The sequence below is a fragment of the Python bivittatus genome, unplaced genomic scaffold (assembly GCF_059951505.1).
Source record: "Python bivittatus isolate LINGU-HERP-01145 unplaced genomic scaffold, Pbiv_v1 ctg000190_np1212, whole genome shotgun sequence".
Taxonomy (NCBI): Eukaryota; Metazoa; Chordata; class Lepidosauria; order Squamata; family Pythonidae; genus Python; species Python bivittatus.
The window spans coordinates 1701518-1729117 of NW_028277042.1; the positions used below are offsets into that span (position 1 = coordinate 1701518).

At 46.6% G+C, this 27600-nt stretch overlaps 2 protein-coding genes across 3 annotated transcripts; one reads left to right on the top strand and one right to left on the bottom strand.

Moving 5' to 3' along the window:
* Positions 1-1677: 1677 nt before the first annotated feature.
* CFDP1 (chromatin remodeling protein CFDP1) lies at positions 1678-20275 on the bottom strand. Its single transcript, XM_088135867.1, has 7 exons — positions 20125-20275; positions 17609-17726; positions 16822-17050; positions 14275-14381; positions 10540-10641; positions 3838-3996; positions 1678-2921 (listed from the first exon to the last, which is right to left on the bottom strand). The coding sequence occupies exons 1-7, from the start codon at positions 20177-20179 to the stop codon at positions 2831-2833; spliced, it is 861 nt and encodes a 286-aa protein (XP_087991993.1). The 5' UTR covers positions 20180-20275; the 3' UTR covers positions 1678-2830.
* TMEM170A (transmembrane protein 170A) lies at positions 20009-26979 on the top strand. 2 transcript variants are annotated; one of them, XM_088135868.1, is made up of 3 exons: positions 20009-20130; positions 23981-24151; positions 25411-26979. In XM_088135868.1, exons 2-3 carry the CDS (start codon positions 23983-23985, stop codon positions 25539-25541), a joined length of 300 nt encoding a protein of 99 aa, XP_087991994.1. In that variant the 5' UTR covers positions 20009-20130; positions 23981-23982; the 3' UTR covers positions 25542-26979. The 2 variants fall into 2 exon arrangements, with proteins under 2 accessions (XP_087991994.1, XP_025022421.2); XM_025166653.2 differs by lacking the exon at positions 20009-20130 and adding an exon at positions 20426-20894.
* The last annotated feature ends 621 nt before the right edge of the window (positions 26980-27600 follow it).

The window sequence follows — 27600 nt, forward strand, 5'->3', positions numbered from 1 at the left end:
GCAGAGTGACACAGGAGCCCCTCTTGCACACATGCGTGTTCTAGGCTGGGTGGGAGAACACTAAGGATCTGTGTTAGTTTCCTCCAATAATTTCCTACAAACAGACTCAGGAAGCAACAGTAGAAACCATTAAAAATGGACATTAAACAAATGTAATGTCAAATAAAACTGCTGTCAGAAAAATACTCATCTAGAGTCAGGCAAAGGAAAGAAAGGGATGTGCAGAGAAAAGGGAATTAACAGGTAATCATGAAGAACCTTTAGAAAATTGTGGTTTAGCAAGTCCTTCCGTGGAGCAGCTTCTCTTAGCATGCTACTCTAATGGAACTTGATTGCCCATCACATTTGATTTTCAAGCAACTCAACAGGATGTTGCCCCAAGAAAGAATTTAACAGCTGTGCTTAGCTAGCGGAAATTTTTTTTTACTAAAGATGTGCCAGCAAATACAGCAGGCCTGATTTAGAGCAAAGATGGACAGCCCTGGTGGGGATGTGGTAGGCCATCCAGAAGGCCAAATCATGGTGCAAAGCTAACTTCCAAATTTAACAGCATGGTTGGACAGGGCTCTAGGGATCAGGTAGATGGTCTAGCTCCAAGTTAGGGTTTTAAAGATCCTCATAAACATGAACTTGCATCAGCATGAAACAGGAAGTAAGGCAGCTAAGTATTTGGAACAATATGATCTCTTTCATTCGTTTTTAGTATATGATTGGGTGGATTCTGCATCAGGTTGCGTTGAAGATGGCTAACTCCTGCAATCCCATCATGGGAAGCAATTTTAGAGATTTAACAGAACATACATAACAGGAGCTAGATTGCCCTCCTCAGAAGGCGCACGAAAGCATTCACAACGGACTTTCAGGGATAAGAAAGGCAAGCTGAGCTGAGCAAAATTCCCCAAATGTGGACCTACTTCCTTTGGACCCCCTTCCAAGAAGAGGACAATGTCTCCTATGAAGCATCCCTTTCAGTCTTAGTCATGACAGCACCATACTGGGTTTGATGCAAGGGATACCAACATTTTGGCAGCCTTGAATTCCAGAGAAGAAAGTTCCCAGCGTCTGTATATAAATGCAGTTCATGAGGAACAAAACGTGGTTATGGGGTCCTTTCAGACCAGCTCTCAGGATATAGAGCAAGCCATCCTTTAAAACCCTGTAGCAGTGTCACAATTAGAAACCGAAAAGGAATCCTGCCAAAACTGCCTTCAATTCTCAGCTCCTCCAAGGCAATAATATATCAAATTTATTATTTCTGAAGTGGCCCTTTTTCTCAGCATTTTCTATTACTTCATATTAATTTGCTGCTATCATGTGACTGATCATACTAAAGCTGAGCTGCATTACTAATGCCAGAGGAATGACTGGAGATCATCTATCAAGTCATGGTTGATTCAAATCTTTGGGGACCTGGAAGTAAACATTTGCACAAGGACATCCAAGGATGAAAATAACACTAAAAAAACTTATGGCAGTTGATGAACTGTTTTCTATCTAAAGTGAGCTGCTTAGTGCCTGGAAAATGGGACAATCCTTTTAATTTCTCCTCGTGATTCCTCCCAACAGTGAATAAATGCTGACTTCATTTGGACTTACAAAGAAAAGGATCCTCCAAGATTTAAGAGACCACTGAATCAGTTTGTTTTAAAAATGGTAATTTTACTGAAGTCATTTATTTTATTAAAATGGGTGGCTCATACAATGATACTCTTCCCCCCCCCCCCACCAGGTTGATACAAGAAGATCTCCCACCATCATCTGCCCTGCAGGTGGTCTCTTCTTGATCCTACGCTCTGCAGGGATGTTGACTCGCAGATCGACAGGGCCAGGCTGAGGCTGGGACAGACAGATTAGGATACAGTACAACAGTCAGTTTGGGACAGACATGATAGGGTTCAGATAGAATTAGATACCAAAAACAAAGACCCAAGTTTCCAGTAAGATGGTTAAGGGCGCTCCCTGTGGCCTCCAATGCATTTCCATAGAGGAGCAGGTGAAGAAAGAGCTCTGTTCAAACCTCTCTATGGATTCAACTACCCGCACACAAGGGCTGGTATGAGGGCTTTCAGTGCTGACCATCCTAGAACATGAGATCAGGACAGGGAGAGTGAGCTTGCAAAGCTCTTTCTGGGGGACAGGGGGTTCCTCTTGTGTCGCCTAAGGCCTTCCTCACGTCCTTGGCCAACAAGGGAAGAAGGACACGCTTGCCAGAACAGATTTAACATTTTATTCAAAGGAAGAAAGGAGATGTTGGCTTCCTTGCACGCATGTCGCTGCTCTTCCAACATTTCTGCACAGCGTGAATACTCAGAGGACTCATTTAAAAAAAAAATCCTGGGAAAAAGCTTTAGAAAAAAAAGTAGGCTAGAGACTCCTGAATGGGAAAGTCTCTTAGGAAAGTAGGCTGATGATGGGCTCCTTGACTCGCCAGTCTGACACTGGTCCCGTGCAGGACTGCGGGGGGCCCTCGCGCAGGAAGCTGTTCGCGCCAGCAACGTGGGGATCCCAGGGCTGCTGTCATGCAGAACCAGCGCCCAGGCGATGGGGGTGAGCAGGAAGGGGGCCAATCCCGCAGCCCAAGCCTGCCGTGTTCCTCCAGACTACCAAAAACGCGGATGCTGGGAAACAGCCCCTGCAGCCCCTCCCCCACCCAAAGGAACAGGCAGCGGGATGCGCCCACTTAACTATCCGCTGCCCAGAGCTGCCCCTTGCCTGGCAAATGAGCTGCCCGGGACCTCAGTTCACCTATCGACTATTGCGGTGGAAAAGAAGACCCGAAGAGGTCATTCTGGGGATGGCTGGACTAGGAGAGTCAGACTCTGCCGATGGTTCAGGGTTTCATGTTGCTCAGGCGGAGGTCCCGCTCATGCTCAAACTGCCGGTAATCCACTCTTTCCAGAAACGCTCGCCTCTCCAGGTACCTGCAGGAAGGAGATAGAGTCAGCTCCCGAGCCTACACGAGCAAGGAGAGAACCGGGCTGACTTCTGATGGTCTTGGAGCTGGGGGGGGGATATCCAGAAAGTGGGCACCCCCCCACTGCAGGCTTCGCTTCCCTTCCCTCCTCGAATTTCTTGCACCAGGAATTCCTAGGCACACCGGAGAGCTACGCTTGACATCTGCTCCCTCCACATGGCCAGAATAGCCTCACCTACCCCCGAAGGAATTCATCTTGGCAACACCGTCTTTATATAAAGCTGGAAAGCACTGAGTGATGCATGTTCCCTTCTGCTCCTACCTTCTGGAAAATAAACCTGGGCTGCCCAGGTGATTGCCAGCTACAAATAAGTTTTTCAATAATGGCAGTGAAAGCAAATGTCAAGGAAGCAAAATGCATTTTTGTGCCCGCGTTGTGGTCTTGTCAGGCTCCCCTCACCTTGAAGCTGAAGGAGTTCCAAGGAGGCTTGTCCTATGTAAGGCCAGGACATTTCCATACATACCACCATGATAAGGCATGGGATTTATGTTCCTCTTTTGCCCTTCTTGCACATCCAAATCAGGCCAGAGCAAGGCCAGGCCTGGTTCACCCAGAATGACCAAACTATTGTGTAGGGTTTTTTGTTTTAGCCACATGTTGCATCAACTCAACTAAATGGTTAACAAAACCATAATTTATCATCGGGAACCCAGTCCCAAATTCTGCTTCTGCTTGCTAAGAGAAACCCAAGTGGTATGCATGCAGCATGGTCACAGGAACCAGAGAAATGGGTGGGAACAGTGTGTGGAACACCAAGGTTCTTGAGGAGTCCCACAAATATTTAAAAAAAAAATTGGGGAAAGAATGATACACCAAGTGTTACTCCTCAGGTAGATGCCCAGGGAATGAAACACTCTTTTACCCCTCTCTCCCTCGGTTGTGGATGGCCAGCTCATCGCTGATGCCCTCTTCTTCTTTGAAGTTCTCCCAGTCAAGCTTGGACTTCTCCAGCGTACTCATCTTCTGCTTTTTGGCACCAATCTTTCCCAGAAGGCTGTTCATGCTGCTGGGCCGCTTCACTCTGCCCGAGGCAAAGCAGAAGATAAGGCAAGTTCAAGGTGATGCACAGGCCCACTCCCCCAACTGCTGAAGATGTGACCCTGACCCTTCTGTGGAACTTCATCCCAGTGTGTTTATCACAACTCCAGTTTGTACAGAAGGAGTTGTGAACTCCCCTCCCCCAAGCTGGATGAGATCAAGAGAGCAGGAACTCCACAGATTTCAGTAAGGTATCTTAATGCTCATCTGGGGTAAATATGGTATCTTGGAAGCCCTCATTCCACTCACTCACAGTGAATTCATTAAAGTGAAGTCTCAATGAATGATTTGGACAACTTCTTCCCAGATTTCTTGCCACCTGGGCTAAGCTGCCATTTGTGAGATAAGCTGGAGTAGATTTGCCTTTTATCTCTTGATTATGTCCATTCCTTTCCTAGCCTCCCCAAAATCTCCCAAATAAACCAGGATAGCCTATGGTAGAAATGTCTCCTCTACCACCAATGCAATCTGAGACTTTCCTGATTGGCCATCTCCTCCCTCCGGCTTCTGCATGTGTCCTAACACAAAGGTATTACATTAACCTGCTAGAAAGGGCTGCTGTAAGGATCAGTGACAGAATGCATTGTCAGGAATGCAAAACTTTCCAAAGAAATGTAAGTACAGTTATTAACATTACAAGTCCAATAGAATAAAGGAAGGAGGCTGGAGGCCCTGCAAAACACTGCCAGCCATTCTCTAAGATCTCATCACTTAAAAGGGTGCATGTCAGCAGTAAGCCATCTCTCTCGCTGAGAGTGGTCCCATGGATACCTAGACATAACTTCAATAGTAAGGAGGTCTTTAGAGTAAATCCTGCATCACGGCTCTAACTAGCTCAGGGTAACTGATAGTGATTCAGCTTTTAACTGAAAATGCCTAGAGCATCCTATGTCAGAGGCAAGCCAGATGCAACCTTCACCTGGTTTTGAAACCTTGTTCATTCACATCTCTGGATGATTAGCAGAGACAGAGATGAGACCCAGTTTTGCATGATTCTAAAGTATGACTGTGGTTCCCATCATCAATTTTACCGCTACTGTATATAAAATACCCTAATTCTATTTCATAATCCTCACCACAAAGTACAAGGCTAACACAAGAAATGTGGTTGATTTAAATATTATATCATTATTAATGTCAGACCGAAGTAGAACAAATCTTCAAAATATGGCCTTCCCTGTGCTGAATCCAGTAACAGAATGCTGTATTTTCTTCTAAGGTTGCGACAAATTCAAGCAGAAAATGACAGCATCCTCAACAGAGGAAGAATTGCACACACAGACTCACTGGAAGTACTCTTCAAATACTCCTTCACAAAGAGCTTATCTAAGCAACTTTTGTTTTTGATATATCCCTTTTTCTCCACAAGGTCCTGCTTGGGATGGGGAGAGGACATCCCCACCCGCTTTGGATACTGACTGGTCCCCAATCACTTCTCTCAGCTCCACCTACAAGTAGCCCTCCAAACCCTATTCTGGGTATCACCCTTGAGAGAAAAGGTCTCCCCATTAACAGGGGCAGAGGGTCCCTCCCATTCGGTCACCCAGTTCCATGCTGGAAAAAGCAGTCCAGGAACATGGCAATTCTGTGGCTGTCCTTTTATTGCCTAAGTGCCCAGCACCCACTGAACTGGAGGGGCACAATTAATTACAAATCCCCAATGAAACCTACTGTGTATTCATGATCATTGTACAAGTCAAGCTGCCTTTTCTTTCATTTTACAAGTAGGGGGTAGAGAAAGAGAGGGACAGTATCGTGCCAGCAACAGGGTGATTTATCATCCAAATCCTCAACTATTGAGCATCAGTGCTTCTCACATCCCACTGGGATAAAACTATGTACCCAAAGCCTCAATGTAAAAGTCTACCTGCCTATTCAAAATATCTTCTTTTTGCCTTCAGGCTTCCTTGTGAAACAGCAATACAATTTTAAGTGCCCCAAGTTGCATATCAAATTGCATTCAACAAGTGGATTCCTAACCCCACTGGACAGGCTTAATATAAACCGCAAAGCATTTGAAACTCGGGATAAACAAACCTAAAATAAAATTTCTGTGTGCCATTCCACTAAAAGAGCCTCCCCACTGCTTGCCAAATGTCACTGTTACCAACTCTTCAGACACAATTGGTGCAATGAAGTGTAACTGTGAGAGAGCCGTAAGCTCAGCTATCCCCTAGTGAGAAATTCCATCCCGCAAGTGACAACGGTGTGGCACTGAGGGTAGACAGAAAACACCACACAACCATACAGGGCCCGCTGCAGATCAATCACAAAATCCCTGAAGTGCAGAGGCAAACTTGTGTCATCCATGAGCAGAGGCTCACATCTGTAGTTTATTTGCATTCCTGAGGGAACTTCCTTTCTATCAATCTTGGGCCATTCTGAAAATCTGGAAAGGAAATGACTGGCATTCTTAACCAGGTGGGGTAGAGGGAAAGCCATGACAAGCATATCCCCAAAGTTCAGGATATTTTGCTGGAAAACAATGAATCACTCAAGAAAAAAAACCAGAAACCCTTTCAAGCCTATTTTCAGTGTTCAAAGTCAGTAACTCTTTCTGCATCCCACTGCTGATCATGAACCAGATGAAAAGTTTAAAGCAATAAGGTCTGTGTTCAGATGAGCAGACAGGCTAAATGTTGACAAATGTTTATTTCATCTCTTCCTCCGAGAAGTGGTGCCAAAATAATACTTTCCCCCCTCAAAACCAGCTTCCTCCAACCTGCTGTCCCACTGAATAGTTAGGCTCTACATCTCATCATGATGATGATTTACGGATGCGGTTTTATTGCCTCTGCATCTGGAGGATGCAGGTTAGGGAAGGCTATTCTAACCTGCAAGGAGGAGGAGCAGAAGCATCATACTGAATTTCAGAGATGCTTGTTGTCAGTCTGCCTGCCAAGTCCTTCTGCTTAAGAAGAAAGCCCTGTTACCCGCCCCGTGGTTTTGGTTTCCCCCAGTTAGGTCTTTTCGCTGTGTTCTCCTTCCCCTCTGCCACTGGCAAAGGGGTGCGTCTTTATTCAGAAGTCATCCCGTGGAGTTCAGCAGGGCCTATTCCTAAAAAATGTGAATGTGAACGGGGCTACAGTCCTGAATTCTGCAACACAGAAGTCTCCTACTCTTTCTGTATTATACACATATCCTGAATTTCACAGGGAAGCAACCAGACTTCCCTCCTGCTGGCAGATTAAGAATCGCCCCATCCTAAGCAGCATCTTTTAAATGCTCTTGTGTCAGTTCAAAAGGAGCAGCGGCTCCACCTTTGCAATAAAGCAGAACAAAAGTGACAATTCAGCAGCCCTCGGCTTGCCCCACTGAGCACAGTGACAAAGAGATCCAAGTCATGCAAATACAGGAACCGCAGACTGAAACTTTGCTATTGCAGTGAACTCGCCGATTTAGGACAAAGCACGCTTTTTCGACCTCTGCTTGTCCAGCTCCCCTATATGGTAATATTTATGGGTTATTTCAAGGAGACTTCTTGGAAAACCATCTGCTTCTCCCGCAAAATGCTCCAGTTCCCCAACTTCTCTGGATAAGAAAGGCCCACTGTGGTCTGAACTTCTGAAGAAATGCTGCTGGCAAACCATGTTAAGCTGAGTTGTTTTAACCATGGCTTGTCACATAAGCCACAAATGGTTGAGTTCATACCACACAACCAACCACAGTATGGTTTAATGGCACGTGTGACCCCAGCCACATTAAGAAGAGCAAGCTCAAGGGATCAACCGTCTGCTTTGATATATGGAACTTGTTACGTAATGTACGCAAAGTGCTTTGACGAGTCCAGCACAGCACATCAAGCAACACCATTTTAAAACTGATTATAAAACAAATCTGCAAGTGGAAGAGCTTCTATTTTTGGCTGTCATTCCCCTCTCCTCACCCCCTGCCCCCTAAATTCTGCCTCAAAGGGGAAGGTGGTAGAACAGATTTTTGTGCACACCTGCAAAGACACCCACTGCTGTGTCAAATTCACACAACCGTTGTCCAGTTGCAAGCAACGGGCTTGCTCCTCACCTTAAGTCACAAGGTGACTTTGGGTTAACACAACAGGTAGCTCAGCCACTGTGACTTGTAAAGCAGGGCCTGGGCCCAGCGATATGTGGGATAGGCTGCTATGGCCCACTCAGAAGTCAACCGTGGCTTAGCACAATACGTGAGCCCAGCCATGAAGAGACATACTTTTCAATGGGCAGCTGAGGAATCTTCTAGGACGGCTTCCAATATAAGTGCTGAACCCTCCACGGCACTCCATCCATTCTCTTGTATCTTCCAGGCCCTTCCAACAAGGGTAAATGTGTAAAGGAAGCTCCCAAGCAAGTGCTGGTTGCCATACTGCAGCCCCACCTTCACCCCCTTATGCCTGCAGCGAGATGCCATCAAAAGGTTGCTTGGCATCATTGAAATCTGTTGAACTCCTGATTTCTTCCTGCTGAGAACATCTCCTGGGACACAGGAGATCCAACCTATCACTGAGTGGTGTCTTGAGAAGACACACTCCCTCAAGGGGAAATGCCTTGCAGCATTGAGTAATAAAAAAATGCTGTGCATCAGCTGAGACTAGCACGTACAGCTTTCTCCAGGAATGAAGGAGCTTCTGCAGTCTATTAGCAACAAGAATGAAGATAGAGGCTTTTAATCGGTGGAAAACATTACTGTCTATGCAATGGGAAATGTGACTTATTTGGATGAGGAACCCAATGACCACACTAGACGCCTGTTCTCAAGGTTGAAGGACATCACAGTGACCTTTCCCAGGATCTCATCACCAACCTCTCCCAGACTGCAACGGCTCCCTGGACTTTCACACTCCAAGTGAGGAATTTAGCACTCAGCATCTGGTTTTCTCTGAAAGATCTGTTAGTTGAAGAAGGACCCATTTTCCCTTCCAGTACAAAACCATGGGTTATTGCTTCTACCAACTCATGACTGAACCAAGCCCCAGCACTGCCTGTGAGGGCTGCCCAAAGCCAGAGGTGCCCAAACAACCTACGGAATCTCTGCTCCAGAGGTGCTCCTCAGAGCGTAGCCTTGTGCCTTAAAGAAAAATGCCTGTAATTACAGAAGCTGGATTTGGTTCCCAGGCGCATTTTTCGGAGCGGCTTCAAGCTCCCCTTTTGGCTGGTGATGGCAAAGCTGTACTTTGCAGCTGTGCTCCCAGTTTCCACAAAGCCCAGACCAATTTAATGAAGGACAGATGCTCGATGCTTTGTCCTTCCTCCTCTGCTGCTGCTACTGCCTGGACGAGTCAGCCTTCCCCTGCTCATTGCTACTCCTTGTCCGGGTTTGGCGAGGCATCAAGGAGCAGCAACACCAAGCCGAACGCTCTAAATCCATGGCAGACCAGGTGGACAGGAGTGGCTCTAATCCAGCAAAAGCACTGATTGTACCAAAAGCAGGAGCCATCGTTTCCCAAACCACAGGAAATGAATTCCACAGATGGCCACCAGCCTGTGTAGCCAAAACGAACTGCTCCAAAATATCTTCCTCGGAAACAAAGTAAGCTAAGAACCAGGCAGCACAGACCCCCGTACAAGTTCTGCCTCAGAAATCTTGTATTTGGACTCTGGCTTTAGACTCCAACGCTCTGCCCTGTTTACTTCTCTCGGCAAAGTCCCTCGCAACCGGCGTTCCAGACAAACCAGATGCTGCGTCTCTTAGCATAATCAGCAAACGTGCCCAACATCTAGAGCAGCTATTCGTTTAATCAATTTCATTACTCTGCAGAACAGCTCCAGTTGTGCCCGTGATGGACATGCTGAGATGCAGAGGTCCACTCTAGCTTGACAAAAGAGATTTCCAATGGCTATTAAATCTGGAGTACTATGACATCACCTGGACAATAGCTGCCTTAATGGCTCAAGGGCCAGGCGAGGCCTTGCGCCCTCTGGCGGCTGGAACTGGGACAGGAATTTATTCCGCTCATAGACTCTCCATAAACATCTGGGCTGGGTTCCCACAACCTGATAAGCCTACTCCAAAACAGGATTTGGCCAATTGTGGAACCCAGGCACTGACTTATTGTGGAAAACATGCTGTGATCTTACAGCTTGCTTTTAGATGCAGCATGTCCTGCGAACATAGCAATTATGTTTCGTTAACTAGTATTTAGCACCCTGTGTGAACCCAGCCTCAGGTTACAACAGCTAACTACCTAAGTTATTTGCAAATTCAGAAGACTGCAACGGATTACAGTGACTGCAAATTCAGAAGACCGCAGCCTCCAGTTTCTTTATTCCTTTCATTGGGAGTAGCTGAATCTGGCAGTTCCCTTTGATACCAGTGTGAGTTCTCCCTCCCCTGCCATATAAAACTCATGGGATTGTTCCAGTGCATTCATCCATTTCCCCTCTATGGGGGGTGAGGAAGAAGGAATCTCCCTGTTAGTACAGTTCAGGAGGCTCTAAGTAAATAAACCAATTCACACTGGTTCTAAAGATGCCATCGCGATCCCCTCCCTCCCAGCAGAGTTCTGACTTCCACGCGACCTGCACTGGATGAACCAAGTTTCTCGGGATCTTACCCTGAAACAGTTGGATGACACGTTTGGGTGGCAATCTTCGGCTCTTGTTGTTTCAGAAAGCGCTGGGCTTCCTTTGAAGCAGCATCTACTTCCTTGGTGACCCTGCCACAGGTATGAAAGACAGAAGAGAAACGGCACATTAAACCAGAAGCGCTTCCTTCCTTCCCGCTTGCTCTGTCCCCGCTTTGAGTTCTTACTGTAGGGTCTCTGGAAGGGGGGGCTGGGCTCTCTGCTTGCCTGTGTGTCTCTAAAAAGCCTCACCCACACTAATAAAATGCTGAATGGCCACCGTCCTCCTCCTTCAATCATAGAGGAGCTGAAGTCCAGCGCAGGCACTGGGAAGGCAGTGGGTGGAGAAGCCTGCTCAACTCAACTCTTGAAAGTACAATGAGATACACGCATTCATAGAGCAGGGTTCTTGTATTTCTACAATTCTCATATGGGGAAGCAATTAAAATACCTTTCCTGAAAGGTATATACTACATTTCTTTGTACTGATTTAGACTCTTCACTCATCTAATTCCACACTGAGAGCCAGTTTGTGTAGTGGTTAAGGCAGCAGGCTAGAAATGGGAGACTCTGAGTTCTAGTCCTACCTTAGGCACGAAGCCAGCTGGGTGACCCTGGGCCAGTCACTCTTTCTCAGCCCTAGGAAGGAGGCAAGGGCAAACCATTTCCAAAATCTTGCCAAGAACACTGCAGGGACTAGTCACCAGAAGTCAATAATGACTCAAAGGCACCAAAAAAAAAAAAGAGGAAAAAAATCCACACTGCCTACTTTTAACTTCAAGTAGCTTTCCAGTCCCAGCTTGATGTCTGCCACTCTCTGAAAATACTGTATACAGAGCTAAAATCCCTCTTCAACAAAACAGGCTACTTTGTGATGAACTGACAAATGTATGCTACAAATGAAAAGAATGTATACACAGAAAATCAGAGAGAATCTTTGCTCTATTAGGAAAGTCAAAAGTATTTGGACTGCAGGTGTTTAAATAGTAATGGAGACATGGTAGAGATATTTCTACATTGCATGATGCAGAGAATATACACTGGTGGTATCTCTGTTTTCCATACTGCTAGAATCCAAGGACACCTAGTTAAACTGAATGATGGGAAATTCTGAACAGTTTAATAAAAAGATCACACAAAACATAGGTACATGCTAGAATTTACTATTCATAAAACATAATGGCTGCCAACCTGGATAACTTAGAAATGGGGTGTGTGTGTGTGAAATAAACAGAAAGCCTAGCTCTGAATGCCTGCTAAGGTCACCTTCAGCTCAGAAGCAGCCTGACTCTGAATCCGGAGACTGGAGAACGTGAAAAGGAAAGTTTTATGAAGCACACACACCCTACTGGTGGGCTTCCAGATGGCTGCAGGGGAAACAGAATGGTGGTTAAATAGTATGTTTGTTTGATCCAACATGGTTCTACTCTATGCAGCCCAAATATGGTGGAACACACTTGTTTTATTTTAATCTGCCCAATAACAAATGCTCACTGAGCAGATTAAAATGCACAACAGCCACCAACAATAATCAGCCAAAAAAAATAAAGCTGTTCTAGGCAATAAAGTTTTCCCAATTTATAAAATGATGAATAGCTGCCAGAAGTGGCTGGCAGAAAGTTTTAACTGAACAAATCTGTACCCATGGCTTGAATTCCAAAAAGGCAGAATGAATATATTTTGTCCAGGAAACTGAAAAGCAACAGCAAGTTTTGGTGCTTATCAAACGGTTTTGCTTGAAGAAGCAAATTAGCATTTCCTCTCTGCAAAGGAATGGATAACTGCCAAGCGATGGATTTGCAGAAACATAAAACAAACAGTAAAAAGGTCAAGCAAAAAAGCCCAGTGGTTAATTTCAAAAGCAGAGGGAGGTGGAAGAAGCTATCCTCCTTCTCCAGTTACAAGCCAGATACTGGCCTCTGAACACAGGAACTCTACCTAGCACTATCATGAGGAATTCATTTTAAAAGTAGTTCTTAAGCTTAATAACCACATGTAAGATAAAGATACAGTCTAAATAAACTTATCTGCCACACGTTGCTTTAATCGCACCTTTTGCGTGACCTTGTAATGTATTTGCCTAACCTCTCTGTTTTCAGCATCCTCAGCGGATTCCTGCTTTAATTTTTCCTTGAGAGCTGTCAAGGGAGGGAGCCCAGCACCCCGCTAGGAAGAGGACTTTACCCCAGTCCTGATCTTTGATTTAGGAAGTTCTGCGTAACGCGTAACTCAATTCCGCCTTCCTGTTATGCAAAGCCCTAACTTCCTGCATTGGCCTGGTTTCCTTCCCAAACATCTAAAGAAGAAGAACAAGCTACCCTCTCTTCAGTAAAATAAACATGCCCCAGGCCTTCAAGCTCCTCCATGCTGGGACTGGCTCACTGAGGCTCCTCTGAACATTGGCCAGACGGTGGTGCGGTTTCCCTGAAATACAGCTCCCCAAAACAAGTGCAGCCAAACACATTTCCTTTCCTGGCCTTGGAACTAAAGCCTGTGCAAAGAAATGGACATGGCCCTTGCCCTGGACACCAGGCCATCAGATTCAGGACAATGGATGGCCTGGCATCATCCCCCAATTTTTCTCTGGGATTTCAAAGATTGGGGTTCCCGCTGTAGGTCCTCACCACTAAGCCTGTCCTTCTTTGCCACCCCACTCCATCTCTGTCTCTGAGGGAGTCCTGAAGCTGGGCTGCTTCTTCCCAGCGGTTTGTGGGCAGCCCAGCTTCAGGACTCCCTCAGAGATAGAGAAGGGTTCTGCCTATCACCTGTTTTGCCCTGAGAGGGGGAAAACTCTAGCTTTTTTTCACCCAGAGCAAAGGGCTTGGTGAGTTATACTGTTCAAAACAGTGTTTCTCAACCTTGGCAACTTTAAAACATGTGGATGTCAACTCCCAGAATTCCCCAGCCAGCCTGGCTCACTGGGGAATTCTGGGAGTTGAAGCCCACAAATCTTAAAGCTGCTAAGGTTGAGAAACACCAGTTTAGAGCTTCTCACAAGAGCAACATCTCTAATATTAGGGACCCCTGCCTCTTGCTTTCCCCTAACTCTATGCTTCAGCAGTGAAGTGTCGAGGAAGAGAAACGTTCATGGTCATAGCTTCATAAACCACCTATGCGCAGGGCCCCCCTTGAGGAAGAATCAAGTGCTTGCTTTCTACTGGGGAAAATGCCTCTGGCAGGGAAAGCAGCTGGCATTCCTCACCCCCCACCCCAAATCTGCAAATTTCAAGAGAGGCATGGGAAATGACCTCCTCCTGCTTGGGTTGAAATCCAGCAATTTGCTGTGATCAGAGCTAGAAAAACAGACTGTGTTGCCCTGTAAATAATTACGGTAGGTCATTACTGGCCATGCAGGCTACAGAATAATGGATCTGAAGTTCCATCTGGAAAGCAGCTTTTGGGGAGGGGTGGGATAAAGTTCCTCTAGCAGTGGCTCCATACTGAGGAAACTGGTGACACTCCCCTTCTCTTGGTGAGACTTGAGACATCAGCCCAAAACAGCACTGCTCACCCACCAGCCTGGAGGAAACTGTCTGGTCTTACATGCCTATCTTGTGTGTATTTTAATATACCTTTGCTGTTTTATAGTCCTGTTAAATGCTCTAAGGGCCCTACTGTGCAGCAAAAAATAATTTTAAAATATGGCCCTCGTCCCCATACTTGTTAGTCACTGTTTAAATGGAGCAGCTGAATGCAAAGGCGACTGATCCAACAGGCCAAACTCACCTCACCTCTTCGCCGGCAAAGTCAAATACTTTGGTGACTGTGATTTTGTTACTCTCAGTTTCCTTTGGTCCCCCTTGAGACTTGCACACATTCTTCTCATCAGCTGACTAACCAAAACAGGAAAGGGGGGGAAAAAAACCCATATTTGTTAGAGTCCTTTTAATGCACATGATATGTTAATGGTTCATACACTCAGCTATAATGTGGTTTGCTTAGTTTTGGCTTCTCTGGACTTTATGATCAGTTGTCGGTTTAGCACAATAGGCGAACCCATCTGTGAATTATTCAATAAAACCTGATCAAAATAAATCATAGTTTAGTGGGATGCAGGAACGTAATTCTCTGTCAATAATTGTAATGGGCTGTGAGAATAACCTTGGGAGACCAGAGGAAGTGCCACAGCCCAGACAATGGTCTGATAAGAGAAATTGGAGTCCAAAGGAGGGCTGTGGGCGGAGAAAGCATCTCCAAAGGGACCCTCTCTAATTCTCTGGAAAGTAAAGGCAGGGAGGGGGGATGTGCTTTCAGATTAATGACCTGTGGTGATTCACTTAATGAGGGCAACTGGGAGTTCCAGAATTTCCATCACTAAGTGGCACAGTCATGTGACATTGTGTTTTACAGCTGCATCGCCTAGTGATGGTAATTCTGGTCCCAACTGCTGTCATTAATGGAAGACTACCTGAAGTCCTTCCTTGTAAATTCAACTCAACTTTTCAACCACGCCTCATATTATGAAACACAGCAAATGTCATGCATAGTTGTTACAGCGTCACCTCCATCCCGCCTGTGTACAGAAACACATGCAGCAGCTTGGAAATTTTTATTTTTTAGAGAAAAGTTCTCTGCATCGAGGGATTGTTACAGATCAATGTCTCATTCTCACCCCACCTTGCCATTTCATTATAACAGGAGTGCATTGAAAGGGGCATTGTTTATGTGATTGCTAACCTCCTGAAGTTTTATTACGTAGACCTCAATGACACAAAAGCCTAACATTCTCACAGCCACTTAAATTCAGAAAAATTGAGGTAGGTGGCAGTTATTTATGGCTAAGGCATACCATGACCAATCCTATAAATAATGAGAGCTGCCATATGTTTAGCTGGTTCTGGGTGGATTCTGTCACCCTCCACTCGCCTTGAGTAAATGATTCATACATTCTGTGACCAGGGAAGGCAACAGACAGCCTGGTCTCTTAAGCTCTCAGTCTTGTCCGTATGAACCATCATTAAAGACCAGGTCTGAAGCACATAAATAGCATATACAACTACCACTTTATCTTACATTTAGATCTGAAACCCAGGCTGCATTCAGGTAGCACACTTGGTTTTGAGTTCAATGCTGTGTGATCAGAAGGCCTAACATGAGAGGTTTTTTTAAGGAGAGAAATCTGAAAAAGGAATGGAATACAAACAATCAAGAGACAGAGGACAAGCCATCAGTAGGTTATTTCATAAACAGGAACTGAGTCCAGGTAGGGATAAATCCAGGAAGAATAATTTTGGAGCATTTAAAGAGACTCTGCCTTAATGAATTTGCTATAAATGAGGGTTGGAAATTCTTCTTGCAGCTTCCAAGATTAAAAAGACCTTCCTGAATTCTCTTTGGTACTAGCTTATTTGACCTAGCCCATCTCCATGGATTTTAACAGGTTCTTTAAGGTCACAGAAGAAGCCATTACTCCAAATTCTAGCCAAATGTTATCACAGATTACAGCAGGAGGCTAAAGTGGCCCCGTAACATCCCTTTTGCTCTCCACACCACCATCTGAAGGATGAAAAAGTGACTGTTAGGACAGCAGGAAAGGTTTAGCAGTCTCCCCCTCTTCCACATCCATGATGGGTGTGATCCTGATTTTTAAGAAAACCATCAATTCATGTAAAGTGAAGAAAAAAAAGCAACTTTTGTAAGCCATCCACTGCTAAGGCTGCCAAATGGGTACTAACCAGCAAATGAGAGTTTACCTCAATGTGCTCAATCAGGTGACTCCGGTTCATGGCCAGACAATACATGGTTAATACTAAATTTAGCATATTGTGAGAATATACAAATGCATATCTTTTTAAGCCAAGCCTGATTAGTGCAATACTCTCTTCGCAACAGTGCTTAGAATACCATTTAGGAGCTGACTAATGACTTGCCAGAGCTCCAGGTTTCAATTAGTTTCTGTTATCTTTCCAAGGGCAATGGAAGGTTTCATTTCAGCTTAACTACATGTTATTCATTCACATAATTTCATATGGTCTTAAATCTTTTTATTGTTAACACTTGTATTGTCAACAGAAGTCTCCATTTTGGGCTAACGTCCATCCTTCCAAAGCCAACCTTCTGGTTGTAATGGCAAAGTGGGGCATTTAAGGGGTACCGTCAACATATGCAGACAGAAGTATACTCTGTGATAATTCCACTGATCTCAGAGGCCTTTGATTAGAGATTTGCTGAAATCCAAACACATATCAAGAAATGAGGTACATGTTTGAACCATAATGGTAATTTCCCTTTTTGTTTCAAACAGCGATGTCTGAATTACAATTTTCCTCTTACCTTGTGTTTCTGAATGCAGGGTGTCTGATCTGCAGGAACTGCTTTGGGTTTCTGGCCAACGTCACTGAGGAAGTTGGCCCACAATGCGTCCTCCTTTTTTCTTTTCTCGTTTTCTTTTATATGCGTATTATGACTTTCTCCTGATTCGCCATCCTCATCGTCACTTTTGTCTTTTGATGATTCTCCTTCACCCAGTTCTAAGAAAAGCCCACCTCGTTTCTTTTTTTTCCTGTAGGAAAAAGCCTACAATTATCAGCAAATGAATGATCGTCCAAGAACATAAAATGGTTGCAAAGATTATTTGGGAATGCAGGAATGTCTGCAGGGCCTGGTCAAAAAAAATTAAGGTGGTCACCGCAACAGTGTGATTGAAGCCCTACCTATTGTGGGCGCCATCTTGACTTCTTTGACCACATTCTGCAGACACTCGTGAGTACTTCTGAGAAGCAGAAAGGGTGACAGGTAAGGCACTGTTAGCATTATTTCCTCAAGAAAAGAAAACAAGTATTGAGATATGGGCCAAGGCAATTTGTTAATACTAATCGCAAGGTGATAGGAGGCCTATCTTAAACCTAACCCAAAGTTTAACCAAGACTGATGAGGGAGTTTTGTGAGTTCTTACACAGCTCTTCATCTCTTTCAATAAAGCTGCTCTCCTGCTTTCATCACTTTCTAAGAATAAAACACCCTGCTGAAAAAATGCAATTTCAGATATCATCTCGAAAAGGAAGCGAAGCAACACGTTCTTTTCTTTCTTCCTCTTATGCAAAATAAACCCACTGCTCACCGAGGTGTGATCCCTTTAGAGTTCTTTTTGCATTTCTCCCAGTGTGACTGCTTCTTCACCTCCTCCACTTCATCTTCCTTTATCAGCTCGCTGACATCATCTTCGCTGTACTCGTCACCTGCATCAACACAGCCTCAGTTACCAAAAAGAATCATGTTGGAACCGGGAACACAGGGGGCTAGACTCCAAGGAGCCAGGCCTGAGGAAAGATGGCATTGTGATGGGAGGGGAAGCTGAAAGAGGATCCCACCAAGAAAACTCTTTCATCCTACATCTCCCCTTGGGCCAACTGGAGATACGGAGGGTAGGCTCAGGCGCTGTGTGCTGGATTCCTGCTGCAATTTTTGAAAAAGACTGTTTCTTGGTTTCACTCTCCATCCTGGCCATTTAAAATCTGAGAACAGCAGCAACAAGAATGTCGGTGGCTGGCCTGGGTCTTGAGAAGCAGCTGCTTGGAACTCCATCCCTCGAAAGAAGCATTGTATCATCATCATCATCCTTTCAAATGGAGCTGAGCATACCTCAGTTACTCCTTCAAAGGCATAGGAGTAAAAGCACAGGAATTACCTGTCCTTATAGAAGCCTGTTCTCAGTATTTTAGCTGAATTGGCCTGTCTCCCTGGAAAAAAACGACTCAGGTTTTAGCCCAGAACTGAATTGCATAGAAGCAGAACCAGAAATCCACCCCTAATTTTCTATCACGTATTAACTGGTTCATTCAACCCCTTGCTGCACCGAGAGGAAAGAAAATGATCCAGAAGACTGCCTTTCCCTGCCTGCAAAAATAAGTCACAGAACACCGACTCAGGGTTCCTTACCTGGTAGGAGGTATGATGGGGAGGAGGGGGCTTAGGCAGGCTATCTCTGTAAGGTCTTCCCTCCTTTGGAACAGCTTGCCTTCTGAGGCAAGGAGGACCCCCACTTTTTTGGCCCTTGGAAAGTTCTAAGAAGGTCACTTGGGACTAATTTGGGAGCCATCACTGTAAGTTTTAGTTTTATTATACATGGTTATATTTTATAGTATATTATTGTTATTATTATTATTATTATCATCATCATCATCATTTCATTATTCTATACATTGAAAAGTACCTAGAATCCAGTTGGATTGATGGATAAAGTTCATAAATAAAGCAAGAAAATTATTTATATTAAGGTCTGGGGGTACATTTCTCTGGCCTCCCCCAACATGCACAGCAGCACAGACACACATTTATGGGAGAAGCAGCAACATGCTTCCTCTGTGTTGCAGATTTAGAGAAAGCTTTTACATTCATTCTTGCAGCATGCAATTTGAGAATTCCCCTACAAAGTATGCTTCAGGTGGGAGCCTAAAGGAAGTGTGACAGCTGAAGTGCTAGACCAGTGTTTTTCAATCCTGGCAACTTTAAGATGTGTGGACTTCATTTCCCAGAATTCCCCAGCCAGCATGAAAAGCACTGTGTAGACAGATTGCACCAACCCCTCCCCCCCAGTTATTGAGTTTCAGATTGGGACAGTAGAAATCTTTAATTCTCCATTTACCTAAGAAATGGCCCGACTAACCTCCTAAGATTACAATCAGGATTAGAGGGAGATGGGAGAATTGTGCCAAACATCAGGAGCGTGTTAGGGAAAAATGGGAACTATAAATGAAATAAATAAAAAAGAATTCGCTGGAGGGACAGGGTTTCTATTCAGGAGTCCCAGTTCATGACAGCACTAATGGAAGGCTGCCAAAAAGTTCTGATGAAGCCAAAGGCCAATGAAGGCTCTGCCTCCTCCTTTAGGCTCCATGTTGAGACCAGAGCTAAGGCCGATCCTGTACAAGTAGCCCATGTATGAGCTTGGATGGGAGACCACCCAGAAAACCCCAGAGGGAAGATCTGGAATCAGAAGGAAGGACTGGGAAACTCCATCCTATCCCCAAGCAAGCAACGTCACCAGGAGTCCGGCTGGAGGGAGCCTTTACATGTTTCTGTCGTTAAGAGGGGAGGAAGCCAGCTGTTCCTTCAACACCTGCAAAGTCTATTCCAGTGTTCCTCAAAGTTGACCACTTTAAGACAGGTGGACTTTAAGACAGGTGGACTTCAACTCCCAGAATTCCCCGGCAAGCAAGCTGGCTGGGGAATTCTGGGAGTTGAAGTCCGCCTGTCTTAAAGTGGCCAAGTTTGAGGAACATTGATCCACTCCATCCAGCCGATCAGAAGCGGCGCAAGGCGCTGCACCAGTTCCGCCTGCGGGCGGGCCAGACCCTGCAAGCAGAAACGGGGCTGCAGCCCAACGCCTTCCCCGCAGTGCTGGCTTTCCCTTTTGGGGTGCTGCGATTGCACGCCGCCCCCGTTCCCCCCGCAGCTCGCGTTGGAATCGCCCGCCAGAAGCGGAGCCGGGCTGCTGTCACGTGACGCCCTCAGCGCGTAGCCCGGATGTTCAGAGCCGCCGGACCGGCCCTGACCCAGAGGCCTCGCCGCCCTGCCCGCGAGCCCCGGCCCACCCGGCGGCCAGCTGCACGCTCCCGCCGAAACCGTGGGGCCCACCTGAAGGCAAGTAATCCTCGTCCTCCCCCGACGAAAATTCCTCCGAGTCCGACATGGCTCTTCCGGCGCGACTCGAGCCTCACATATCACGCCCCCGCCCTGAGGGGAGAACCCGGAAGCACACGCCCCCGCCCCTTTCCGCCGGAAGTACTCAATCGAAGAGAACAAGCCTCGCTAGACTGCCACCTGATCATAGAAACTCGAACATTCACGCCCGGATTCGCGCGATAAATCGGTCAAAATTCCCGGGGGAAGAGGCGCTGCAAAGGCACTCTCTAGAGAAAGCCGGGATAGTTGAGGTCCAGCGCCCCTGGAAAAAGCCCGGATGGGGAAAGCTACGAGAGTCTCGCAGCCCTTTGCGGGTTAACGACTGTATTGCAGATAGCTTTCCAGACGTCGGTGAACTACAGCTCCCAGCGTCCCTTGCCATCAGCGGGAATTGGCCTCTGGGAGGGGTAGTTTTCCATCGGCCCAACACAGGAAGGAGTGTAACCATAGAACTATGAGGTCTAGAGCGGTCACAGCTAAACTCGATGGAGAACGGGCGAGAGCGGCCTTACCGGAAGCAGGCCTGGCACCGCTCTGGGCCCGCTAATCTGTGGCGCCGGCGGCGGGATGCCGCGGTTGAGGCGGCGGGATGGCGGAAGGTGGCGGCGCGTCGCCGCCCGACTCGGGCGGCCTCCTGCAGCAGATCCTGAGCCTCCGCTTGATCCCACGCGTGGGCAACGCCACCGGCACCACCTGCCCCGCCGCGCTCTGCCACTTCTCAGGTAGAAGCCGGGCCTCCTCGGGGGAAGAGCTGGGGACAGGGTTGGGGGGCCTCGAGGGCTTTGGGACTACGGCCCCCACAATCCCCTGCCGTGGGATTGAAGGGATGGGAGCTGAAGTCCGAAGCTCTGGAGGCCTTCTGCACACGCTCGGCCCACCTCCCAACCCTCTCTCCGGTAGCCGCTGAAGAGGGAAGGCCGAGGCCGTCGCCGCGGTCTCTCGCCGAGGGAGCTCCCGACGGGTGGGACGAACCGGCCCGTCCCATCGCGGGGAGCCGTGGCGTTGGAGGCTTCGGGCGGCGGAAGGCGTCGCATCGGGTGGGGAGCAGGGTCCCCAGGCACAGCCTTAAAATCGAACATTGTCCAGCTTTCTGAGTGCCTTGTTTTGTCTTTTGGACTGTTTTGGCAACAGTTGTCGTTCAAACTCTAGTGTACTGTGACCTCGTAACTTGTCTGCTTGAAAATATTATTACAGTACTAGATTTTATCCCGCATTTTTATCTTTCTTCCCTCCCTCCCTCCCTCCCTCCCTCCCTCTCTCTCTCTCTCTCTCTCTCTATCTCGCCAACCTACCTAATAGTCCTTCCTCCTCCTGTTTGCCCCACAACAACCCTGTGAGGCGGGTTGGGCTGAGAGAGGGGGACTGGCTCAAACTCACCCAGCTGGCTTTCAGGCCTAAGGGGAGCCTGGACCTCAGAGTCTCCTGGCTTCTAGGCCAGCACCTTAACCAGTGTTTCCCAACCTTGGCTACTTTAAGAAGTGTGGACTTCAACTTCCAGAATTCCCCAGCCAACTTTTAAGTTGTGTGGACTTCAGTTCCCAGAATTCCCCAGCTAGCATGCTGAGAGTTGAAATCCACAATCTTAAAGTTGCCAAGGTTGGAAAACACTGTCTTAACCACTACAGGTAGTCCTCAATTAATGACCATTTGTTCAGTGACCATTTGATGTTAGAGTGGCACTGAACAAATCATACTTATGCCCGGTCCTTGAAGTTATGGATGTTGCAGTGCCCCTGTGGTCCGTGATCAAAATTCAGATGCTTGGCAACCCACCCGCGTTTGCAACTGCAGGGTGCACTTCAACTTCCCCCCCATCTCTGCCCTTTTGGCTGCCTTGCATTCTGCCACCCCATCACCCCCAGCTGACCCTTACCATCTTCTTCCTCTTGCTGCTGACAAGGTGTGCCTGGCCCTTCCTGAGGCTGCTGCTGGCAGTGCAACCTTCCTGAAGCTTGTGTACCTTTCTGCCCCTGGCATTAGCCACCCCCGGCCCCACTGCCCTCAGGCTGGGCCACAGCAGCCACTTACCGGCCTGCTTGCAAGCCACCCAGGACTTGCGACTTCCTGCCGGCTTCCCCATGGACTTTGCTTGTGGGAAGCCAGCAGAAAGTTGCAAGGAGGTCTTCACTTAATAACCCATGATCCTCGCTTAACAACAGCATCAGGGACTGCTGAGATTGCCATCCCTAAGCGGCGTGGTCACATGACATTGCGCTTTACAACCACGTTGCTTAGTGATGGAAATTCCGGTCCCAATTACCATTGTTAACCAAGGACTACCTGTAAACCAAACTGGCTCTCTAAAGATGAGATACCAGGAAAGATGTAGGAGCATGATTTGGGCCCTCAGCTGGAGAATGAGGAGGTTATGGAGAACGATGTCTGGTATCCGCTGGTTGCTTCTGCCACAGTAAATAAGGTGCTGAAGGTTCTTCATGGCTTGTAATAAATAAAGTTCTACTCTGCACACTTTCAGGTCAGCCTTTTGTCCTTAGAAAAACAACAGTTTTGGTGTACACTTTCAGCTGATATAGAAGCATGTGCTTCATTGGCCTGTATATCACTTGTGTTATTTTACCATATTTAACAGCAACTGCTTCCTCTTGCTATATACAGCAATACATAACAGTATAACTCTGATTTGGGGAGAAACTAGATCCAAGCGCATTAAGACCCATCTTAGTATCAGCAAAAAAGTTATTTGTGTGTGTTTCCCAGCTCTAGTAAATATTGCAAAGATCCCTTAATATAAAAGAAAGAATTCAGACAAAAGGGAGTAATAATACTCCATTTTATAATAGTTCTGTAACCTAGGAATGAGAGAAGTGGTGAAGTGCCTTGCAGCACCAACACTGACTTCATTTCTGTGTATTTATTGCTTTCTTTGAACGTCGTCCTTGCATTCAAGCTGAGTTTTTCTAGGACTCTATGTAATAGAGCTTCTATTAAGGTCACAGCTCTTAATAAAAGTACAGTTCTCCACATATTTTCCTAGGAATATGACCCTAGGAAGTATTCCTTAGTTTCGGTAGACTTGCATTAAATGAAATTGTGGCAGTGAGCTACAAACTTACAATCACATTTTAACCTAGTGGTATTTGTTTACAAACTAGTGTTTTCCTTTCTTAATAATAAAGATAGCTATGAAGATAAACCACATTGTAGAGTTAGGGTGATTCGTTATTAATTTCACAAAAAAATTAAGTGGTTTAGTATTTTTTTTTAAATAATTGTAGACTTTCAGTGTGTAATTGAGGATAACACTGTTAGCTTTCACAAGGTTAAATATGATGTATGATCTCTCCTATGCTCTTGTACCAACTCTAGTAAGGAAATGACTTTGGCATTAAGTATTATTTTGTTCCTGGGATTAATAAGCATTTTGGGAGACTGCAGTGTGTGGGGGAAGGCTATCTATAGGAAATGAGTTAAAGAATTCTACCCCTCCTTACCTGTCGTTTTAAGAGGGAGGGCAGGGCATGCCTATAGGTATTACAAGAAGAGGAGGAATTTCTCTTTCCATACGACATCTGGAAAACTGCATCTGATTGCTGTGGAGTGTCCTCTAGAGCAGCTCTCCTACAGCTGGTACACCATCCCACCTTCTGGAATTCCCAGCTGTCTGGAAGCTGTCAGCTTAAAACTGTTGGAGAGCTCCAGCTTGGAAAGGCTGCTGTACTAATTGTGTTGCCAATTTGGAGAAATGGCTTGATCTTGGCTACGGGGAGGACAATCTCTATAGGGTTATTGGTGGAAGCCATTCAAAGGTGGTCCTTCTGAGCTCTTCTTCCCTCCTCTCCTACTGCAGAGATGTGGTATGGCGTCTTCCTGTGGGCCCTGGTGTCGTCTCTCACCTTCCACATCCCTGCAGGACTGCTGGCTCTTTTCACCCTCCGGAGGCACAGATATGGCAGGTTCATGCCAGTGAGCATCTTCCTGATGGGGCTAGTCGGGCCGTTAGCTGCCGGGACCTTAACAAGTAGGTTGGCTTTTGCAGAATTCGTTGGATGGAGTATGGGTCCCAGCAGGGGCAAGGTCCAATGACACTAAACCTGGAGTCTTCCAGATGTGCTGAGGGTACAGATGTACTCCAGCAACTGAGGGCAGGTTGGGGAAGCTGGATTAGTTGTTCGTGGTTGGAAAGGGCAGGTGGCCACAAGTGTAGGGGTCCCTAATCATATGCGTATTTGTTTATTGAAAACTTTTATATGGCTGCCCAACTCAGACAATGTGACTCTGAGTGCAAAAAAAAAAAAAAAGAAAATCAACAGATAAAACAAAAATCCACATACCATTAACCCTGTTAAGACAATAAAATGGCTGAATTATGTTTCAGACTGAAAAATCCTATCAATACTCATCCTGACCCAAAGGCCCAGGGAAAGCCTGCATTGTCTTTCTGTGAAAGAAGGGGCAGAGAAACAGTAGGGAAGACAGGCATTTTCCTGTGCTGGAATCTTCTCTCAAAGGCTATTTCTTCCCAGCAGTTACCCTACTCCCATTACATCCCACTTCTGCTGATCCTTTTGACCCAGTGTTTCTCATCCATGGCTACTTTAAGATGTGTGGACTTCAGTTCCCAGAATTCTGGGAGTTGAAGTCCATGCATCTTAAAGTGGCCAAGGATGAGAAACACTGTTTTGACCAATAGAAGTCTCGGAAGACTGGCCTTCCTGCCTCAATCAGAGTCACCAGGAACCTTAAGCCTATCCTTCTCTTAATCCAACTTGCCTTGGGAGGCAGTTGTGAGGATGAAAAACATGAGAGAGGGTCTTGGAGAAAGCAAAGTTAAAGAGCTCATCTGGGTGGGTTCCTGGTCTGTTCCAGTGAGAGGGCTTTGTATTTTTGACAAACAGCTCCCTGCCACATTATTGAATCCTGGCCTTTATTTTTATTTATTGGCTATCAAGCAGACCACTGGAGCTAATTTCAGATGCTCCCAGCAAGCAGACAGTTAGATCTTGGTCAGGAGTAATTTGCCCCGTTTGCTTCACTGAAGAACCAAAAAAAGAAGGAGAGAGGGAAAAAAGGAAGTATCAGAAAGAGAAACAACGGGGATCAGGATGAGTAAGAGGATGGGTAGCTATCCCACCTGACTGGTCCACCCCACTATTTGGGATCCCACACAAATGTGACCTTAAAAAGTACTTACCCCTGTTATACCTGGGAACAGCGAGAAATCCCCCAAAGGTACGTGAGAGCCCTGTGAAAGTGTTATTTCCCCCTCTTGCTATACAGGTGCTGCAATTGCTGGGGTCTACCGAGCTGCTGGGAAGGAGATGATCCCCTTTGAGGCCCTGACTTTGGGAGTGGGACAAACCTTCTGTGTGGTGATGATTTCCTTCTTACGGATTTTGGCTACTCTGTAGCCCCTCCTTGGTCCTGGAAGGCCACCGGAGGAGCATCACCTGGGAATCATGGACTAGGAGATTCAAAAGGGCAAGAATCGCCACGAAGAAGTTCTGTGCAAGACCCCCCGAGAGAAAGAAAGCGTCACAACAGCTTCACTCAACTGTGGCTTCAGTTCTTTCACAAAGACTTGTTCGGAAGAAACCTTGCCCTGGATTGAGGCAATTGGTCTCCCTGAAGCACCCCTCTCATCTAAGGCCAGACAGCCAAAAATAGTCAAGGAGCTGTGGGTCCCTCTGTGCGTCATCATCCCAGCGCAAACTTGGCTGCTTTCAAGCTGCACGTTGTCTGCATTCTGATGCAGCTGGAGGGATTCTCCTCGGGCTAAGAATAAGAAGGGGGTGACTGGCAGAAAAGCAGAGACCACGCACTGTGGAAACGTTCACACTCGCTGCTGTTGGTGAACGAGCGTTCAGGCTCTGGGGCTGAAACGGAAACCAATTCTGTGTTTATAATTTGTGACATTTTTGTACCTGAAGTGCCAACCTGAGCGTCTCTGTTACTTTTTAAGTACGCTTATCTGGTTTTAGGTTGGGGGAATGATGCGGGTTTGACTCCAGGGAAGCAGTGGGTTGGGGAGACGGTTCTGTGTTACTTGAAGCCACCCTGCCGTGGTTCCGCTGAGGCAACTTTGCTCCTGAATGGGGTTCCTGCCGGAGAGCTTCACCAGGATGGTCTTGAAGCCTTTCCTAGGGAAGAATGGGCACAGGAGGCAGCCTCGACCCGCCCCTCCGATGGGAAGCATTCTGCCTCCCTGTTAGTGCTGAGACAAAGAAGGAAAATTCTCTATTGCTACCTCAAGGGCGCAGGATGGGTTTGAAACGTAATTCTGCTGGCAGGTGGTCACCACAGGGGACAGAGGAGCGGAGGCGAGTCCAGGAAATGCATTTCTGAAATCTGGGGTGCTGTCTTTTAATTTATGTCCTGTAGATGCGTTTTGAAATGTACATGAAGAGTGTCATCATTATTGCTGGGTGTGTTTGAAAAAAGGAAGAAACGGACTGCAGTTTTGGGTGCGCTTGTACAGGAGCCCTCTGCTTCCTGCAGGCAAAGGCTCAGACTGCACGGGGAAGCCAACAAGTGCCTGGGCCACGTTGCCCTTCCTCCTGGGATCAGTCTTGCAACCCATCAGTGCCCTTTCCCAGGGGCAGCCATGTGCTGCTGCCAGAGATCCCGGGAGCTCACCAGTCTGCCTTGTGGAGGCAGATCCCAACGCATTTCCCCTGAGGGCATGACAGGATTCATTTGCCGGGAGGAAGGGAGGGCATTTGGGGTAGAGCTGTTTGGTCTCAGAATACGGATGGGATGTGCTTGTTTAGACCCCCTCATTTGTCAGAAATATGAACCCGCCCTCTCTATCCAGGAACGTTCATGGCTCCCTACCCCCCACCCCCACCCCAATTCTTGTGAAGCTTCCTGGATGTTTTTAAAAATGATTATTTGGGTGGGTTCTGAAACCCATTTTCCTCTGGGCTTGACTGACCCATTTTTAAAGAATAAATCCTCTGTATCACAGGTGGGTCACCTGCAGGCCCCCCCCCTCCTTTTTGTCACTGCGAAGCATTCTTCCAGCTGCAGTTGTCAAAAGTGAGGGGTGCGTGCTTTTTACCACTTTACGACACGACACATGCCAAAAATGTAGTGTGCATCTTAAAATGGGCTTAACACAGTTGAAAAACACCCCCCCCCGGAACCTTGCCTCTGCTCACAGGTGATAGGGCTCTTCCTGTTCTGCCGTATTCCCACTCACTGTGCCCTCCCCCCTCTTTTAAGTGCATCTTACAGCTCACAAAAGGTTGCCCATCAATATGTTTTAAATGGTGTGATTGCTCTCGTTTTTAATGTATTAATCATGATTAACTGGCCAGATTCTCAAAGCACATCATGATCATTCAAACCCTTGAACTGTAGCTTTCTTATGCCTATGAGCTGGTTGACTCTGGTAGCTCTAATTTGATTGTTACCTCCCTTGCACTGGCAAATGTGACTCAAATCATTGTTCTCTTATTTTAAACTTTC

Bases quoted from the DNA above. Each gene is read 5' to 3' on its own strand.
- CFDP1 (XM_088135867.1), bottom strand. From the start codon at position 20,179: ATGTCGGACTCGGAGGAATTTTCGTCGGGGGAGGACGAGGATTACTTG. The intron at 14,382-16,821 runs GTAAGAGGAAAA...TGTTTTGGTTAG, and splicing joins CCTGCATTCAGAAACACAAG to TCAGCTGATGAGAAGAATGT. The intron at 10,642-14,274 runs GTGAGTTTGGCC...TACCTGTGGCAG, and splicing joins TTTGCCGGCGAAGAGGTGAG to GGTCACCAAGGAAGTAGATG.
- TMEM170A (XM_025166653.2), top strand. From the start codon at position 20,762: ATGGCGGAAGGTGGCGGCGCGTCGCCGCCCGACTCGGGCGGCCTCCTG. The intron at 20,895-23,980 runs GTAGAAGCCGGG...CTCCTACTGCAG, and splicing joins CGCGCTCTGCCACTTCTCAG to AGATGTGGTATGGCGTCTTC. The intron at 24,152-25,410 runs GTAGGTTGGCTT...CTTGCTATACAG, and splicing joins AGCTGCCGGGACCTTAACAA to GTGCTGCAATTGCTGGGGTC.